The sequence below is a fragment of the Muscardinus avellanarius genome, assembly GCF_963383645.1.
Source record: "Muscardinus avellanarius genome assembly, chromosome: 1".
In the NCBI taxonomy this organism is placed as follows: Eukaryota; Metazoa; Chordata; class Mammalia; order Rodentia; family Gliridae; genus Muscardinus; species Muscardinus avellanarius.
The window spans coordinates 216,637,644-216,658,219 of NC_137786.1; the positions used below are offsets into that span (position 1 = coordinate 216,637,644).

At 38.6% G+C, this 20,576-nt stretch overlaps 1 protein-coding gene across 5 annotated transcripts in view; it reads left to right on the plus strand.

Annotated features, from left to right (window-relative positions):
- Positions 1–20,576, plus strand: part of TTC17 (tetratricopeptide repeat domain 17) — a gene marked incomplete at both ends in the record, with an annotated part of 116,657 nt that overhangs the window by 52,294 nt on the left and 43,787 nt on the right. For 3 of the 5 annotated variants that reach the window (XM_080717760.1, XM_080717762.1, XM_080717761.1), the window contains one exon: positions 1,594–1,780. In XM_080717760.1, coding sequence (XP_080573886.1) covers positions 1,594–1,780 — 187 coding nt within the window. Of the gene's footprint in view, positions 1–1,593; positions 1,781–17,947; positions 18,119–20,576 lie in introns of all 5 variants that reach the window. The other 2 variants (XM_080717759.1, XM_080717763.1) reach the window with 1 other exon arrangement.

A 20,576-nucleotide genomic window follows, 5' to 3' on the forward strand; every position in this document is an offset into this window, starting at 1 on the left:
ATGAACAACTATGGTATATTCATACAATGAAACATTACACATCAATTGGAGAAAAAAGAATGAACTACATTTGTGTGTGTGTGTGTGTGGTACTGAGGAGGGTGGAACCCAGGGGCTTTTCTGCCTCCGGGCTACACTCTCAGACCTATTTTTTAATACTTTATTTGGAAACAGGGTCTACTAAGTTGCTAAAAGCCTCATTAAGTAGCTGAAGCTGGCTTTGAACCTGTGCATTCCTCCTGTCTCAGCCTCCCAAGCACTAGGATTACAAGTGTACACCACCACGCCCAGCGTAATGAACTACATTTTATTTTATTTATTTCACTTAATTTTGTGGCACTGGGGATTGAATCCAGGGATATTCTACCTCCGAGCTATACCCCCAGTCCTATTTTTTATCTTTATTCTGAAACAGGGTCTCACTAAGTTGCTGAGGCTGGCCACAAACCTTCCATCTTTCTGTCTCCGCCTTTTTAAGTACTGGAATTATAAGCATTCGCCACCATGCCCAGCCTAAGAATAAATGAATTATAGAAGGAGTGAAATAAGCTACAAAAGGGTACATGTTCTATATAATCTAAGACAGCATGCCTATATGAATTCATTTATAGGAAGTTCAAGTACTGGCAAAGTTGCCATAAAGAAGAACAGAATTATGTCATTTGCAGGAAAATGGATGGAACTAAGGAACATCATCAAGTAAGATCAGCCAGACTTAGAAAATCAGTGGTGGCATATCTTTTGTTATATGTGGAAGCTAGAGAAAAATAGGAAAGAAAGGGCATCTCGGGAAAACAGGAGAGAGAATAATAGAGTGGAAGAGGACAGGGGAGGAGGCAGAGGAGAGGAAGGGGAAGTCCAGGCACAGGTACAGGCCACACAGTGTGTGTGCATATGTGAATGTGTCACTGTGACAATTATGTGCAAATAGCGTCAATAAAAACTAAAGGACAGGCAAAGTTAATTCACAGTGATAGCAGTAATGCCACAAAAATAGTTACTTTTGGGGTAAGATTGGGTTACCCAAGTAACCTCTTAGGATACTGGAGACTTTCTAAATGTTTTATATCTTGAGCTGAGTGGCAGTTACAGGGATATATTTATATATAAAAAATCATTGAGTTGTACACTTAAGACTAGTATGTATTACACACAGTATGTTCTTAATAAGAAAGATTAAAAAATACATTTACAAGCTGAGGGTGGTGGCGCACGCTTGTAATCCCAGCGTTTGGGTGGCTGAGACAGGAGGATTATGGTTTGAGGACAGCCTTACCTACTTAGCTGTGTAACTCAGTGAGACCCTGTTTCAAAATAACGAATAAAAAAACAAAAGTAGGACTGGGGGTATAGATTGAAGGTAGAATGCCCCTGGGTTCCATCCCCAGTATGGCCAAAAGGATAAAAGAAAAAGAAAAGGAAAACACATTTACATATTTTACACAGTTTAGAATTGACTGGCATGAATAAAATGGACAGTTAGCAATAACCTTTATGGGGTAGACTAAGAAAACCCAAAAGACATACTGTAAAGGTTTTATAACTCAAACATTATTACTTACTAACATTTTGCTGATTTTTTTTTCCTTTCAGCCCCTGACCTTTTTAAGCCTAGGAAATGCTTACCTTGCTCTGAAGAACATCAGTGGGGCTCTTGAAGCCTTTAGACAAGCTTTGAAATTAACTACCAAATGCCCAGAATGTGAGAGCAGCCTGAAGTTGATCCGCTGTATGCAGTTTTATCCTTTTCTCTACAACATCACCTCTTCTGTGTGCAGTGGTAAGCAGCTGTTACATGGTGACAAAATCATGAGCTCAATTTGAGTTCCAATTCTGATCAGTGCAACACAGGAAATAGTTTTCTCAAATTTTCCCAAGGATTTTACATAACTAATAATTAATTATTTAGTTAAAATAATTTAGATACATAGATATGTAGTTATTACTTACTGTAGGAACCAAAGTATGTATTATGTGTAGCTGGGATTGGTAGGCTTTTGAGTTCCTTTTCTCTCTCCCAAATCTGTTTAATAATGGCCTGTAAGCCAGGTGTGGTGGCGCACACTTGTAATCCCAGCATTCGGGAGGCTGAGACAGGAAGATCGTGGTTCGGGGACAGCCTCAGCTACTTATTTGCAACTCAGTGAGACCCTGTTTCAAAATAAAGAATAAAAAATAGGGCTGGATGTATAGCTCAGAGGTAGAATGCCCCTGGGTTCCATCCCCAGAACCGCAAAATAATAATAGCAATAATAGCCTGCATTCATGATACAAGATGGTTTCTCTATTCATGAAGTCAAAGTGTAATGAGAGTTAAAGCCTTCTTCTGTACACCCAGACACTGAACCACAGCCTCTGGCCTTTCAGGGGAGGCACTTCAGACCTTTACGGAGCCTTAGAGTAGTCACCTGACATTGCATGGTATCTCTTTCTTTCCTTCCACTTGTTCTATTACCTAAACCTGTTGTGAATTTACCAGTTAGAGCCTTCATTTTGAGAGTCTCACAATGTTTGGTTATTTACTTGTTTAACCTTCACTATAAGAAGAAGAAAAAAAGATGAATTTGATGCTCTGCCCTGAATTGTGACAGTATAGTTTAACTATATGTGGCTATTCCGTATCTCGCCATTGTTAGGGACCTCATCAGTGGGTGTCTCATAATGGTCAAATTAGATTGTAGTATTTAAGCATAGGTCTCTCCTTTTGGCTCCTTCATTTTGTATGTTAAAAGAAAGAAAAAACCTGACACCCATTTATTTATCAGTGCCTAAAAGACATTGATAATTAGTAGTAGATTAGGACTAGAAACTGTTTTCCCTGATTCACTATACCAGACTGCCCTAGGATTTTAATGCAATGATAGTAAATAATACTCGCATTTTAAATATCAGAGTCTAGTTATTTAGTAAAGAGACCAAAAGCAATCTGAGAATTAGGATGTCATAGCTCAGTTGTGGATCAGTATTTAGCACAATATGCCTTAGAGTAAGGCGGTGCAGTGGAATGGTGAGCGCTAGCAGCACATAGGTTGATGTTACAATGAAGTTACACCTCTGCTGTAACTTTCTGATCCCAATAACTTGTGTTCTTATCTATATAATGAAAGACAGTAAAACCTATGTCATGCACTTGCTGGGAGGATTGAGGTGTTTATTACATAGTGGATATCGGATAGAAGTAAGTCATTAGAAATTAATTGAATATAGAGTATTTAGAGCTTTAAAATTCAAACTAAAGGTCTTTACCTTCCTCCTTAGTCCTAGAGAATAGGTATGGTCTTTCATTTTTTTCATTTTGGGACATGGTGGTAATGGGATTTGAATTCAGGGGCATTCTGTCTTTAAGCAAAACGTCCAGCCCTATTTTCTTGTTTTGGAACAGGGTCTGGTCTTGCTAAGTTGCTGAGTGTCACCCTGAGTTGCTAAGAACTGCCTCAAACCTGCAGTCCTCCTGTCTCAGCCTCCTCAGTACTAGGATTATAGATGTGCACCTCCTTTTAAATGTTGTAGGCTACCTAAGATCAGCCTAGTAACAGATTTTCATTTTCCAGTTAGTTTTTATATTAATAGAAACAATTCATTTACTTTCTATTATCTTTCTTACCTCTCTTATAATTTGTAATTTTTTTGTTTTTTTTTGTTTGTTTGTTTGTTTTTGTTCCTGGAAACCCTTCTAACTCCAGGCTATACTCCCAGACCTATTTTATATTTTTTATTTGGAAACAAAGCCTCGTAAGCCAGCGCAGCTGACTTCGAACCAGTGCAATCCTCCTATCTCCACCTCCCAAGCACATGCGCCACCACACCCATCCTCTCTTGTAATTTCTGTTATTTCAAAAAAAGATTTTCTATGTAGTGACCTTTATCTAAAGAATCTTCCTTAGCATTAGTTTTACATGGTTTTGTTTAGTATTTCAGATTTCTTGAACTTTATTTCTATATCACCCATGTGAAGAGAGGAAATTCAAGTGTTGAACTTTTTTCCAGTTTAACTTCAACTAGTTTAAGCTGGATGTGATGGTGCATTCCTGTAATCCCAGTATGTGGGAGGCTGAGACAGGAGGATCACAGGTTCAAGGACAGCCTCAGCAAGTGGTGAAACTCTTATCAACCTATCAAGACCCTGTTTCAAAACAAAAAATAAAATCAGGCTGGGAATGTAGTTTGTAGATAGAATGCCTCTGAGTCCAATCCTCAATACCATACACACACACACACACACACACACACACACACACACACACACAAGTTCAAGAAACTAATAACTTAGAATAGATCTTTCTCAGGTTTGTAGTATATTATAACTATATTATTCCCAATGATAATATTGGACCCAAAACAAGGACAGTAAAAGAAAAATTGACTTAGAGGAACTGGTGTTTTTAGTTCTTTCAAATAAAGCTCATTAATAAAATTTTTAAAAAAGTATTTAGTCCCTTTTACATTGGCTTAATTAGCTAATTAACTAAGTTTAGCAAGTCTTTGATCAAATTAAGGTGACTGGAAGACATTATTACTGCTAGTAGACCTAAAATCATTCTCACATGAATTAGAAAGGAAGCCAGCATTTTCTAACAATTTAATAAATACTGTTACCCCAATGGGAATGTATGCTACAGCATTTTCTAGGTTTAAAACTTAATTATTTGGGTAATTTTTAAGTGCATACTATTTTCCACATATATGAGTTGGTTACTCTACAGTGTTATTTAATATAAGTCATTTAATATAAGTTGAACTAAATTGATCACTTTAGCAAACTCATTCTTCAATTACAACTTACTTTTCCCTCTTTAAAGTAAAATATGATTTGTTAAATGACTATATAATGGCTTGGAATATAAACAAGATCTCAGCTCAAGGAAGGAAAACTGCAGGCCTACATCTATGATGCACTTGGATGTAAAACTGCTAAACAAAACACTAGCAACACACATTCAAAACTACATCAAGAAAATCATACACCATGACCAAGTAGGGTTCACCCCAGGTTGCATGGCTGGTTTAACATCTGAAATTAATCCATGGAATTCATCACAGAAACAGAACCAAAGACAAAAATCATATGAGCATTTCAATAGACACTGAAAAAGCATTTGACAAAATCCAACATCCATTTATGCTGAGAAATGGAATAGAAGGAACATACTTCAACATCATAAAGGCAGTCTACAACAGGCCCACCGCCTACGTCATATTAAATGGGGAAAAACTTTGAGAGTTTCCCCTAAAAACAAGAACAAAACAAGGAATGCTGAGAAATGGAATAGAAGGAACATACTTCAACATCATAAAGGCAGTCTACAACAGGCCCACCGCCTACGTCATATTAAATGGGGAAAAACTTTGAGAGTTTCCCCTAAAAACAAGAACAAAACAAGGACATCTATTATCACCACTTCTCTTCAATATAGTACTAGGGACTCTAATTAGAGTAATAAGGCAAGAAAAGGAAACCAAAGGAGTACAAATAGGAAAAGAAGAACTCAAACTTTCACTGTTTGCGGATGACATGATACTATACTTAGAAGACCTAACAAACTCAACCAAAAGGCTTATAGAAATGATCAATAAATTCAGCAAAGTAGATGGATATAAAACCAATCTTAAAAATCTGAACATTAAAAAAAGGTCTCTCATGAAATTTCATGAAACAATAGTGATTATCTTCCCTATTAACCAAAAATGGAATACTTTTAATAACAATTATGGGCAAAGTGAGTAAATACTGAATCTGTAGAAGAGTCCCAGAAATATATCGCTAAGGCAGTATTATATGGTGGTAAATTTTCTAAGCATCTATTAATGCCAAACACTTTAAGTTTTTTTCTTTTTTAATTTTTTCCTATTTTTGGTACTGGGGTTGAACCTAGAGGCATTCTACCTCTCACTTACACCTCCAGCCCTATTTTTTATTTTTATTTTGAAACAAGGTTTCACTAAGCTGATGAGAGTCTAACCACTTAAAGTATTTTCATCTTTCAACTCTACTAATACACAAAATTATATTCAGCAAAGATATTTTCTTTTTTTTCTTTTTTTTTTTTAATGGGTCTGAGGGTGGAACCCAGGGGCTACACCCCTGCCCTATTTTTTATTCTTTATTTTGAAACCAGATCTCACTGAGTTGCAGAGAGCCTCACTAAGTAGCTGAGTTTGTCCACGAACTGCGATCCTCTGGTCTCAGCTTCCCGAATGCTGGGATTACAAGCGTGCGCCACCACGCCCGGCCAGCAAAGATATTTTCTATTAAACAGTCTAGATTGTCCTGTTATTGTGTCTCTAATGTGTATGGTTTTACTTTAATTTTGAATATTCAGTATTATTTTTATTTATTAGAAAGTATCGGGGGAAAAAAAAGGAATAATTTTCAAATTAAAACTGTACCGGAGCCAGGTATGGTGGCACACGCTTGTAATCCCAGCATTTGGGAGGCTGAGACCAGAGGATTCGGTTTGCGGACAGCCTCAGCTACTACTAAGTGAAGCCCTCCGAAACTTAGTGAGACCTTGTTTCAAAATAAAGAATTAAAAAAATTTTAAAAAGGGCAGGGGGTGTAGCTCGGTGGTCAAATGCTCTGGGTTCCATCCCCAGACTCAAAAAAAAAAAAAAAAAAAAAAAAAACAACTGTAACTAGGTATGGTGGCACATGTTTGTAATCCCAGTACTTGGGAGGCTAAGGAGGATTGCAGATTCATGGCCAGCCTCAGCAATATGAGGCCCTCCACAGCTTGGGTGAGACTGTTTCAAAATATATACTAAAATAGGGCTAGGGATATAGCTCAGAGGTAGAATACACTTGGTTTCAATCTCTAGTACCACACGCATACACAAATAAAACTGTGAGAAAGCCATGCCCTGCTTCACTTACCAATAAAAAAAAAAAAAAGAAAGGACGCATAAGGCCAAGGATAGATTGTATTTACTAGACTTCGTTTACATGAGATGCTTACAAGTGTGCCACAATCAACAGCATTGATGTTCACCAAATAGAATTAGGTATTAAGCCCAGAATTCCTGAATCCTGATCTTTTGTAATTCAGAGACACATGCCCACTTTAAAAATATTAGCCCAGATATTTAGAAATTATGAACTCAAATTTTAATGTCTAGATATTCTTAGAATTTTATACAAGTTTTCATATAATATATGTTTTATAGCTTTGCATCAATAGGAGAAAACAGAACAACTTTTAAATCATGTTCCATGAACTTTTATCTGTTCCAATATGCAGATGGATTATCTTATATTCAACATTTGTATATTTATAGAACCTTAACAATGTTTGTATATTTATAGAACCTATTTATGTAAATCATATTTCCTTTTACAATGTGTTTTATTGCCTGCGGTTTTATATTGTGTTCTTCAACCTAAATTGCGGTAGCTATATGACTTTAAGCTTAAATCAATTTTGCATTCAGATTTTGATGAAAAAGAAATTCTGCATTTTGCTGCCCTCCAGTGGACTATATGCTACCTACAACTAAGGACCTTTGTTTTATTTAGCACATTCTTCGTAAGAATTAGTGAAAATGCCTGCTAAACAGCCTTTTGTAAAAGATAGTCTTATGGGTCCGAATTTTGTAGCATTTTACTATGCTATTAGGTCACCTCCATTTATTTCTGTGAAAAAAATTAACACTTGGGTTAACTAATTATAAGCTTTTTTTTTTTTTTTTTTTTTTTTTGCGGTACTAAAGATGGGACCCAAGGGCATTCTACCTCCGAGCTACACCCCCCAACCATATTTTTTTTTATTCTTTATTTTGAAACAGGGTCTCACTGAGTTCCAAAGGGCCTCACTAAGTAGTAGCTGAAGCTGTCCTCAAACCACAATCCTCCCATCTCAGCCTTCCAAATGCTGGGATTACAAGTGTGTGCCACCACGCCTGGCCTAATTACAGGTTTTAAAATCTCTAGATGCAGCTATATCTTGCAGTGACGTAAAATGTAACTCTATATATAATAAGTATCTAGATTTTTATACAGCATCTCTTTATTTAAAAGAGCTGTAAGTACTTGATTAGCACATATTTTTGATGTGTCGATGTGAGAGAAAATAAAAAATTATGAATTCAGACATCTAGAAGAAAGATTATAGTTTAATATAGTCATCAGAATCAATCAGTAGTAGAGCTAAAACTAAAGTTACTTAGTATAAGATAACTGTTATAGGGGGAAATATCACAGTGGCAGAGTCATCAAGGGAGGTCCATTGAGAAGGTGACATAAGCAGAGACTTAGAGAGACTGGGTTTCTGACCATGCAGACGTACAGCACGAGACTGTCGTAGGCAGAGGGACTGGTCACTGTGAAGGCTCAGGAAGGAACAAAGATCAACAGGGCTGGTGCAGTTACATGAAGGTACAGGAGGTGGAGGCAGGGGTGAATTGGAAATTATGGAGCCACATATTTACTACCTGGAAGACCATTTTAAAAATTTGTGTTTTTAAGAGAAGAATGTATGATTTGGAAGGTTTTGAACAGAAAAATGAAATGACTTAAAGTACATTTTAATAGGATTTCTCTGGCTGCTCTGCTAAGAATAGACTTTGTGGGGGTAAGGGCAGAGATGAGATGAGTTAGGATGCTCTTGCAGAAGTATCTGTGAGATGATATTAGCTTGGACCGTTGGGTGGGAGGGAAGAAGTAAGAGGTGATCGTATTTGAGATATAACAAGACACCACCAGAAGGGGATATAGAAAACGAAAGAAAGAGATGTCAGGGAAGTGGATTGTCTCCTAAATTTGCAGCCTGCACAACCTGGTAAATAATGTTGCTATTTGATGGGCTAGTGAAGTCTGAGGAAGGAGTAGAGTTAGGGAGGAAAACAGTTTGGTTTGGAATATGTTCATTTGAGTTGCATGTTAAATGTTCAAGTGGGGATATTGTGTAGGTACTTGGATCTATGGATATTTTAAAGGTCAGAGGCAAGCCCTAGGCTAGAAGTAACAATTTGTGAGTCACTGGCTTAGGAATGTTTTTTTAAATCATGAGTGTCTATATAATTACCTCAGTAATTAGTATAAATAAAAAAGGGCTTTTCTCTTCTACATTTAGAGGTCAGGAAAATAAGAGTAGCAAAGGAGTAGCCAGTAAGGTAGTAGGAAGACGAAACAAATATCTTGTCTCAGAAACCAAGAGCAATCGAGTGGTGTCATTATCATTGCCTATAAATATATCCTGAGAAGTTGAGTCAAATGGGAACAGAATGAACCTCTGGGTTTGGTAATGCAGAGGTTGTTGGTAATCCTCCCATCTCAGCCTTCCAAATGCTGGGATTACAAGTGTGCGCCACCACGCCTGGCCTAATTACAGGTTTTAAAATCTCTAGATGCAGCTGGCAGGCAGCTCTTTTAAGATTTTTGCCGTAGGGCAAGACAAGATGCAGGTGAAGGCAACTGTGGGGTTGAAGATGTTTGGCTTTGTTCCAAAAATAGGAAATAATTTAATATCTGCCTATCAAGTAAAAGGGGAGAAATTGAAGATCACAGAAAGAAAGATCATTGTAGAAGTGGAGTTCTAGAGTAGTAGGAGGGGGATCTAAAGCACAGATATTGGCTTTCCTTAGAGAGGGGCAGGGATAGTACATAGGTCAAGATTCAGGGATGCTAGAAGTTTGATGGTGGAACTACAATTGCTTCTCAGCAAAATGAGAGGGAAGGGGGGCTGCGGGTGTTGAAGATTTCATGAAAGACCAAACACTGAACATGGTGTTTCAGAATAGGAAGTTATTAGAGAGGTTTATAACTTTGATAAGTGGTTTTATGTTGATATCATTAATCAAGAGAAGAAATACAGAGGGGAAGTCATCTATGCATCAGTGTTGTTCTGGGAATAAGTTCAGTGATAGATATGTTCATTTTATGATTCCTCTGGTTGCCTTAGAAAGAATGTGCCAGGGTATAAGAAAATACCAAGAATGCAGCCGGGCATGGTGGCGCACGCTTGTAATCCCCGCACTTGGGAGGCTGAAACAGGAGGATCCTGCAGGTTCGAAGCCAGCCTCAGCTTGGTTAAGAGACCCTGTTTCCAAATAAAATATAAAATAGGTCTGGGAGTGTAGAGAAGGCCCCTGGGTTCCATCCCCAGTACCACAAAAAAAGAAGAAAAAAATTAAAAAAAAAGAAAATACCAAGAATGGAATCTTAGAAAATACTAACATTTATGAAACAGAGAGTAAATGAGTTTAAAAAAGAAAAAAAGACAAGTGTTGAGAACCAAGAGAGAGCTGAGTACTGAAAAGTGTTTGAGAAGGAAGAAGAGGTCAGTAGTATTGTAGCCAGTGTTTGGCTTCCAAAGTATGGCACAAATATCACCTGAGATGTGCAGACTTTTAAGTGGCACTTCTTATATCTTTGGTTTATTTCAATGAGCATTAAAAAATAATGTGACTTGAATGTCACAACCATAATTTATGAAAAGTTTTTTCTTTTTCAATACTGAGGATGGAACCCAGGGACATTCTACCTCCAAGCTACACCCCCAGCCCTATTTTTTATTCTTTATTTTGAAATAGGGTCTCACTGAGTTGCAAAGGACCTCACTAAGTAGCTGAGGCTGTCTGCGAACCCGGATCCTCCTGTCTCAGCCTCCTGAATGCTGCGATTACAAGTATGTGCCACCACGCCCAGATGAGCATTTTTTTTTATCCAAAATGTTTTAAAAAAAATATATTTAGGTTTTTTTTGGATTTGGGAATATTTTGGAATAGTAACCTATCTTGGGACAGGATTCAAGTCTAAACACGAAAGTCATCCATATTTCTTATACATCTAGCCTGAATGTAGTTTTACACAAGAGTTGCAATGCACCTGCATTTTGACTGTAACTCATCACTTGAGATCAGGTGTAGAGTTTCTGCACATGGTATCATACTGTTGTCGGGAAGTTTTGAACTTGGGATTTGGGGATTTAGGGATTAGAGGTATTGAATCTTCTGATTTTTCCTCTTAACATAAATTAAAAGCAGATTAAACTGTGAATGTATTTATAGAAAAACATGTAAGTATGATATTGGTACCTGACAGTAGTTTGCACATGAATAAAGTGTAAGAAGCTGGTTTAGTTTAAAAAGTCGTTGGTGAGCCAGGAGTAGTGGCATATGCTTGTAATCCCAGTGCTGGGGAGGTTGAGACAGGAGGATCACAGGTTTAAGACCAGCCTCAGCATAATAGTGAGACTCAGCAATCTAGTGAGACCATTAAAAAAAAAAAAAACTTAAAAAAGGTCTGGGAGTGTGGCTCAGAGGTAAAATGCCCCTGGGTTCAATCCCAATCCTTAGTATCAAAAAAAAAAAAAAAAAAGGTATTAGTGAATTAGTGACTTCATTTTATCAAAAACATTTTTTTGTGGCTGGTATGGTGATGGCACGCCTGTATTCGCAGTCCTTGGCCAACCTCAGCAACTTAGCCAGGCCCTCAGCAATTTAGTGAGACCCTGGTTTCAAAATGAAAAATAAAACAGGGCATAGTTTAGAGGTAGAGTGCCCCTGAGTTCAATCCCCAGTACCACACACAAAATAATGCTGCAGAGTAAATGGGGAGATGTCTACACTGAAAACAGTTTAGGATAATGGAAGTATTAAAGTGAGTTCTCTTTATATAACTGACTTCTTTTTAGAGCTGTTAGCATAGTTTCTAAAATGTAACTTATATTTTATCCTGTCACTGACTAACTTTAAAGCAAATAGGGAGGCAGGCACAGTGGCACATGCCTATAATCTCAGTACTTGGGAAGCTGAGATGAGGACCACAGGGTCTAGGCCAGCATGCGGTGACTTAGTGAGATCCTGTATCAAAATAAAAAATAAATAAAGCTGGGTATGTATCTCAGAAGTAGAGCACCCCAGGGCTTAATTCCTAGTACCACACACATTTTTTTAAAAAGGCAAATAGAAAAGAAATGATATCAAGAATATTCACGTGCATGCATGCATGCATGCACTGGGGATTGAACCAGAAACTATACCCCTAGCCCTCTTTTTTTTTTGGGGGGGGGGGGCTGGTACTGGGGGTGGAACCCAGGGGCTTTTCTACCTCCGGGATATACTCCCAGACCTATTTTATACTTTATTTGGGAACAGGGTCTCAATAAGTTGCTGAGAGCCTTACTCAGTAGCCGAGGCTGGCTTTGAACCTGTGCGATCCTCCTGTCTCAGCCTCCCCAGCACTGGGATTATAAGAGTGTGCCACCACACCCAGCTTCTTTTTTTATTTTTATTTTTTAATACAGGGACTCACTAAGTTGTTGAGGGTCTTTCCAAGTTGCTGAGGCTGGCCTGAAGCCTGTGATTCTCTTCCTTAGCCTCCCAAGTATTAGTACTACACGCATATGCCACCCACCAACGCTCAGCAAGACTCATTCTTTAGACATCACATTAATAACAATAAGACGCAAATTTAAAAAGCATTTGCATGTTAGAAACATGAAAACTTGTGTGTTTGAAATAAAATAGAAGTCCAGTATGGTGGTGCATGCTTGTAATCCCAGCATTTGGAAGGCTGAGACAGGAGAATTGTGGTTCATGGACAGCCTCAGCTACTACTTAGTGAGGCTCTTTGCAGCTCAGTGAAATGCTGTCTCAAAATAAAGAATAAAAAAAAAATAGAGCTGGGGGGTATAGCTCGGAGGTAGAATGCCCCTGAGTTCCATCCCCTGTACCACACAGAAAAAGAAATAAAATAGAAATTTTGATAGGTGATTGAAGAAATAGGGCATTTAGATGTCCAGTAACACTTCTTGAAGGCAACTTGTTAAAGACAACAAGGATGGGGTAACACTGGAGCTTTGCCACTCTGTTAAGGAATACCTATTGCATATTAACTGAAAGTTACAAATTATATAATCTCTGAATTACAGAGCTTAACATTTAGGCATGCAAATGGTTTATGCCAGTGTTAGTGTTACTGTCTTAAATCCCTAAAAGGAAGTCACAATACTTAAGTCCTAAGTTAAATTTAGATCACAGTTCTGCTTCCTTTCAGCCTTGTATGTGGTGTGGGGTGTCCCCTGAAAGGTCTTGTTCATCATATTTTGGGATTACTTTTGAGTTGGTCAGGTGGAAAGTCTTATTTAGCCATCTTTCTTTGTGCATAGACTTCATTCTACATGAGGAACTTAATATGCTTCCCTGGACTCACATTGCAGAGGACAAAGTGATGATTAGCATCAACCAAGAAAAAATATGTAGGACAAGCAGAATAAAGTCTGTGTAATCTCACCCCCACTGGTCACTGACCAGGCTCATTTCAGCAGTGTGTTATTGTAGTCTCCTGAGAGGAAATGAAGGGACTGACTTCTAGTTATATACACTGAGGTGTATCACCTCAGCATCCCTGCACATACACACAAACACACACATACACGTTGAAATTAAACAGACACACCAATAACAGCCAATAACCAGTTGATTGTACTAGAGATTCTGAGATGGCCCTAGCTACAAGACCTTGTTTAAAGAGCTTACACTAGTATGACTTTTTACTCTGTTGTGACTTTTTAGGAGGACAATAATAATAGTATTTTAACCATGTGCTAAGCAGTGGTCCAGATCTTTACATTTAATTCTCAACATAATGAGGTGGCACTACTATTAAACTCAATTTGCAGATGAAGAAACTAATATACAAAGAGGTTAAAAATAACTCTGATAAAAATAAAAAATAAAAAAATAAAAAATAAAAATAAAAATAAAAAAAATAATAACTCTGAACCTCTTTTAACCCCTTGCTCTCCAGAACTAGGAAGTCACGGAAACAGGACTTGAACTCATGTAGTCTGTGCTGCTAAGGATTGTGCTGTGATGCCAAAAGGACCACAGGATCTTGCCACTGATACTGGCTTTAGCTCCTTGGCTCTCACAAAGCTCCAGTGCTTCTCCACTCATTTGTAGCATGTCTTTGTTATAATTAACCCTAGAGGACCCTAAGGTACGCAGCTAGGAATATTTTTACCAGTTTATGAGATTCAAAACATAAGAGTTCTTTTTAACACATGAATGTTAACTCAGCTCTAGTTAGAAAGTGGAAAGTATCCTAGGAACTTTGTATACAGATCCGATATGCAAAGAAAGGAGCTTCTCCTAACCTTAGAAATGATAGGAGTTCTGAGGACTTTGTTTACTCTGAAAAAGAACTGTCTACCACAGGATAAGTTGTGCCTTTATTCCTCAGGAGATTTCTACTTTGACAACGCATATTAAATATTTTTGTTTTCTGTAACACCCTGGCAGGATAGGTCAGTATTAAAACCCTGATTCATGCAAGAAAAAATCTGATTTGTCTTTGATCTCAGCAGTTCCAGAATCTGCAGTGCCCTCCTTACAGTTTTATACTTAGTTGATTTTTCCTTGTACTTTCTTATTTCTAAGAAAAACCAAACTGCCAGGATTCCGATTCGATGGTAAATGCTTTGCAAGCAAGTGCAGGGCATTATGCATAGAAAAGTGTTTCCATTTACACTTGGGACCTTGTTATCTAAAACATTTCATTTAAATCATGTGGATCCTTTTTTTATAAAAAGTTAAAACATACTCTCAAGGTTAGCCTACACCGTAGAATCTCCTCATTTTGGCATCAGCAAAAAATAATATTCATATGCATGGAACAGGACTTGTTACTTTCCAGGTGTCTTTCCAATTTTCTTCTCCAACCTTTTCTTTTTTCTTTAATGAGGACATCATCTTCACCTCTGCCAGGAAATTAAATTATATTTTTAGATATAAGCAACTCTTTTAGTTCATCTTTGAGCTGAAGCAGACCAATACTAGTTCTAGAGAATAGAGACTTTGTTTCTTACTGAAGTGCTAGTTAGCTGGAAAAAGTAGTTTAAAAATTAGGCCATTTAATTTTCTATTACTAGCCTAGCTACCTATACAAATTACACCAGAATTCTAAGCCAGTCTGTTTTTAACCCTGAATGTAAGAAAGTTCATACTAACAGTTCTTAATCTTAAAACATTTGATTTGTATTTGATCATTTTGATGCTGCTTACTTCTAAGAAATACCCTAACATAAACCTCTTATTCTTCCTTCCTTTTTCCCAGTTCTCTCTCGCCCTCTTCTGCTCTCCTTTGAAAGATGTTGTTGGTTCCAGTTTTTTGAGTTGGAGTATAAGAATCCTTGAATGCTCAGGGCTTGCTTCATGAGGGTTCCAGGTTTGAGGCCTGACAGGAGGAGGGTCTTATTCGCATCATATCTTATAAATTGCTTATAAGGCAGCTTATTTGTATTGCAGTTTTTTGGGTTTTTTTCCGGTACTGGGGATGGAACCCAGGGGCATTCTACCTCTGAGCGACACCTCCAGCCCTATTTTTTTTTTCTTTATTTTGAAACAGAGTCTCACTGAGTTGCAAAGGGCCTCCCTAAGTAGTAGCTGAGGCTGTCCTCAAACCGTGATCCTCCTGTCTCAGCCTCCCAAATGCTGGAAGTACAAGTGCGCACCACCACGTCCGGCTATTGCAGATATTCGGCTATTGCAGATAGTTTAAAAGATGAAACCAGTTACATTTTTACAATAGAGGGTGAGAGAGAAATGCAAGAGATACAGAGTTTATGGGAGGAAAATAACTTCAGAAAACAGAGTTGCACTGGTTCTCAGTGTTACAGGTTTGTCCTTTACTTTGGTAATGTTAAGTTTACTTAACCTGTGTCAAGGTGAAAACATGCTTTAATCAGCATCATTGTCATTGTTGTCTCTACTTTTAATAGCCATGCTTATTTATATCCCAATTAAAAATCATCTCTGAGAAGTGTGATGTTCTTCATAGTAAATTAGAGTCAATTGAGTGCGCAGGGTTGTTTACCTTTGCTCTGTTTTATTTTAATGTTCTTATGTTTAGTTCCCCATACTTTATATACCAGATCGTCAGAACAGAAGTGAAGGCAAATCAGCAACCTCTGTCCTCTTACAGGAAGAAGAATCTAGAGAAAGCAAGCAGCTGCCGTTGCTCGTGCCTTCCTCCCATTGCTCCTCCGCAGGCACACACACAGCACATATACCCTGCCCTCTGCGCCCGTCACACTGTACTGCTCCTGGCCTCAAAAACACAAATGAGAATTCCTGTCCCTTTGCTTTGCCAGACACATGGTGCTTCCTTGCCTGGAATGCCACCTCCTCGTCCTTTTCTCTTAGACACAGCACTGACTAGTGAAACGCCAAGAAGCTTTGTAGTGCACCGACCTGATTCAGATCTCAGATCTGCCACTTAGTGTTTGACCTCAGGCAAGTTGCTTGATTTCACTGAGCTGTAGTTTCTACATATAAAAAAAAAAAAAAAAAGCTACTAGTACTTCACAAGGTTTTTATAAGGGTTAAGTGGAAAGAACTCAAGCACTTGAAAAATGCTGGATCCCATCCTGTAGTTCTCCCTTTTGTAGTCCCACCTGCTCCTCATAATTCAAGTTCTGCGCACTGAGGCTTATGTTCTAAAGGGTGCACTTGGCATGACCCACTCTCCTGTATCGGTCGTCTGCTCTCCTATCTTCCCAAGTTACTTTATAACTAAAACTCTCTTGAAAGGAAGGGTCCTTGGTTTCTGACATAGCCTTGTTGTATCTGGGAGCCTCAGATAGGCAAGAGTACAGAACTAGAAAATGGAAAGAATCTCCTAGCCATGTGGTCTCATTCTCAACTTATTATGCCAGAAAAGGTCTGGAGTCTATTTTCTTGGCATAATAAGGGAACTGGCCTGAAAAGTACTCTCTTAAATTATGGAACCTAAAACGGAATCATCAAATCCAGAAAAGGCCTCCATGTTCTTCCACTGGTGCAGAGAGCCTGTTTGGGTGTGTCTCTCTCTTTGAGGCAGCATTCTTTAGAACACATTCGAATGTCCTGCTGAAGGAGAGCAGTTACTTTACACTCTTATGAAATTCCCTGGTGGGAAAGCTCTGGCCTTCCACCTAATGTGTGTCTTCAGTGACCATGTACATAGGATATAAGGGAGGGAGAAGACACCTGTTTAGCGAGCCAGATCAGCTGGACTAAAATGGGCCAAGGGGGGACAGATGTCAGAGCTGCATCACTGCCACAGCAGACACCACAGCCTATGTTCTCTTACCCAGAAAATGGCCAACAGGTGGACCTAAAGACTGTGTTTTTATGCACATTAGCACATTTTATGCACATTAGCAATTTTCACTGGCAAAATTGTACGAGTCAGTTTACTATATTTGCCAAAAATTACCAGGATTACATTTAAAATTTGACATTTTATGATTAAATAAATCTTTGTTTACATGACTAGAACTTGTTTTCATTTTTTTTTTTTTTTTTTTTTTTTTTTTTTTTTTTTTGAGACGAGTCTTGCTACGTTGCCCAGGCTGAGCTCAAATTCGCAAGGCGCAATCCTCCAGCCTGGGTGTCCTGAGAAGCCACTGTACCTAGCTCAAAAATTTGCTTACCAAAAGAAAAACAGGAACCTTTGTTATATTGCAGTCTTAGTATGGAATCTCTGCCATTACCCTCCTTTTATTCCTTGGTTTTCATTTTTCTCATAAGCCCTCACCTTTTAGCATATGTGATCTTAAGACACGATGGAAGAACATTTCTCTGCTATAATGAATCTATTTCAGACTTATTCAGGTACTAAAGTGTTGTTTTGTACCTCGGAAGGCAAACAGAAGGAGAGCTTTTATATTTTTAACTCCACAGGAGTATTTCACAGCCATTGTGAGTGGAACGAGATCTTGGGGCTCGCTCTTCACACTCTACCCACCCTCAATACTGGGTCCTCACCACAGCCTGGCAGCCGAAACTTGAACTTCAATGCAGAATCTTAATCAAAATAAGTCTGGCTGTGGTTGCGCCTGCATACCAGTGTTTTGTATGTGGACAAAAACCAGCACTGTCACCTTTGGCTCTTCTTGAGGTTTTGGGACCTTGCATTATGGGGCAACACAAGTTCTAATGTGCAATATCTGTGTTTCTTGTCATTGAGGTAATTGTCATGAGAAAGCCCTGGACAACAGCCATGACAAACAGAAATATTTTGAAAACTCACTGTCACTGGAAGCTGCTGAAGAAGAGCCCTCTGAGAGGGGAGCAGAGGAGGACCCTGTGCCCTCTGTGGAAGGTGCAGGGAGGGGCTCAGAGGCCCTGAGACTTGAAAGTAAGTTGACGGGACCTGAGCTGTGCTGCTGGGGGACCAGCTCTCCAGCTTCCGGCTCAGGCTCTGCTTTCCTTCCAGGAGTTTGCTTCCTACTTGTAACAGCCACTCATGGTGTAGAATCACGAGGGTGACTTCAGATGCTGAGGCAGAAAACAGGCTAGAATGTAAAGTGCTCTTCACGTTCTTTTCCCTCCACCTTGGTATCTTCTTTAGCTAGAAAAAATGAGATTCATTTATATATCAGTCTTTCTTCTCAGTGTCATTGGAAATGGGAAAATCAGTGTTTTTACACTAACCCAGTAAAAATTGATTATGTGGAATAATGGGTTAAATATCTACCAGACCTTCTGCTAATATCCTACTGTATAACCACATTTCGAGCAATGCTGTGCTGAACAGATCTAAGATTATCAGCCAATTTAGAACTGCCAAAATGAATGACTTCTTTTTAGTATTCATCCTCCTTGACCAGTTTTTTGCATTTGGAGGTATATACCATGCTCTATTTCTTGAAAATCTACTTAGCTTCTGGAATCACTTGCTCTTGGATCTTGCCCATCCTCAAACCCGTCTCTCTAAGTTCCTTTTACTTATTCTTTATTCTGCCCTTGATTTATTGGATTACCCAGTGCCCTTGGTCTTCTCTTATCCATCCATGTCTTTGTGATGGCGACTCAGATACTTTTGTATATCAATGACTTCAAATCTTTTTTTTTTTCCAGATAAAATATTCTCTACAGTCCAAATCTCATTTCTACTTTTTAGTAGACTCTTTATCTTGGTATGCCACAGGTACTTCAAATTTAATGTATCCAAAATTGAACTTAACTTTATTTTCATCCTATTTCACAAACCCCTTCTTATTCCTGTACTTTTCGTCTAATACATTAGAGTACATCTCCTGGTTAATACATTACAATGCATCTAGCCTCTGCCATATCCAGTCAATCTCTTCAGACCTGCTAAGTCTTATCAAATCCTCACCTATTCCTTCTGCCATTGCCTGGATTTCAGCTGTTTTTATTTCTGCTTTTGCTGTTACGGCAGTCTCTTAATTTGGTTTTCTAACTGTGGTCTTTTATTTTAGTCTATATGGAGAGAAATAGAGACAGAACAAGGAAATACACATAATTGATAGCAAGTTTAAAAGCAGGAGAAGCCACTATAACCAATTTCTTGTGTGTCCAAAGAGTTGTTTCTAAAATGCTCTTCAGATCAGGTAAGTTGCCTAGATTTAAAATTTTTAGTGGCTTTCTGTTACCTATAGGAAGAATCCAGATGTCTCCGTGTGGGAGATGAGCAGCATCACCCCCAGGTCCCTCTCCACCTGTAATACCTGCTAGTACGTGCATGGCAAGAAGAGCAGGCCTCCCTCCTCTCCTCACATGCTGTCTTGAGCCTCCTGTCTTCCCACAGGCCCAGAGTGACCCCTGCTTCCACCTCTGCTGTGGATGGACAGCTCCTCTCCATCTCCAAGTAGCTCACACGTCTCCTACTCTGCGATGCCTCCCAAAGGCCCCGGGCTTCCAGGTGTTCCCACGCTGCTCCTAATTGTCTTGTTCCCACATTTCATCCACTGTTAGCTGCACATGTGTCTTGTCTCCCATTGGACTATGAGCCTCTTCTGTACCAAGTTCTGTGTAACCTTATTTCCTTTGTGGACAGTAAACATTTGTTAATGAAATGTATCAGCCTTCTTCCTCTGTAGCTTGTGATTTATTTAGCAATTACAAATCCTTTTTGTTGTTGTTGTTACTGGGAGTTGAATCCAGGGACATTCTTCCTTCGAGCTATATACTCAGCCCTTTTTTATTTTTTATTTGAAAACAGAGTCTTGCTAAGTTGCTGAGAACCTCAATAAGTTGCTGAAGCTGGCTTCAAATTCAATCTGTGATCCTTCCGTCTCAGCCTCCCAAGTACTAAAATTACAGGTGTGCCTAGCTTAATATCATATATTAAAATGCTGTCTAGGAGAAGCAAGGTAGACCCCAAAAGGGAGGCGCTCCTTTGGTGTGAGTAGAAACTCAGGATTATTGCTTTCTGCCAGTTGTGACCTTCAGTTTTGCAGATTTAGAAAATTAGTTTAATCAGTTCTACCAGAAACTATTGGACTTAAAGGAGACTGTCCACATACCAAATCAAAAGAGATTTATTCTTAAACTGAATGACCAGTATGATCGTTTGTAATCAGGAATCCCCTCTGGTGCTTGGAAGCCTTGTATCACTTTTTTTTTTTTTTTTTTTTTAGTATCAAAATACCCAAAAAACTAAACATCACGAGGTGATATTCATCAGCAGAAATGAACTGAGTAATGCTACATGATATTTTATTCCATTTATAGAAACATCCATATTCTACAACAATACAACTTTCCAGTGACTAGGATATTTATGACTACCATATTAGTCTTTTCTCTCTCTCTCTCTCTCTCTCTCTCTCTCTCTCTCTCTCTCTCTC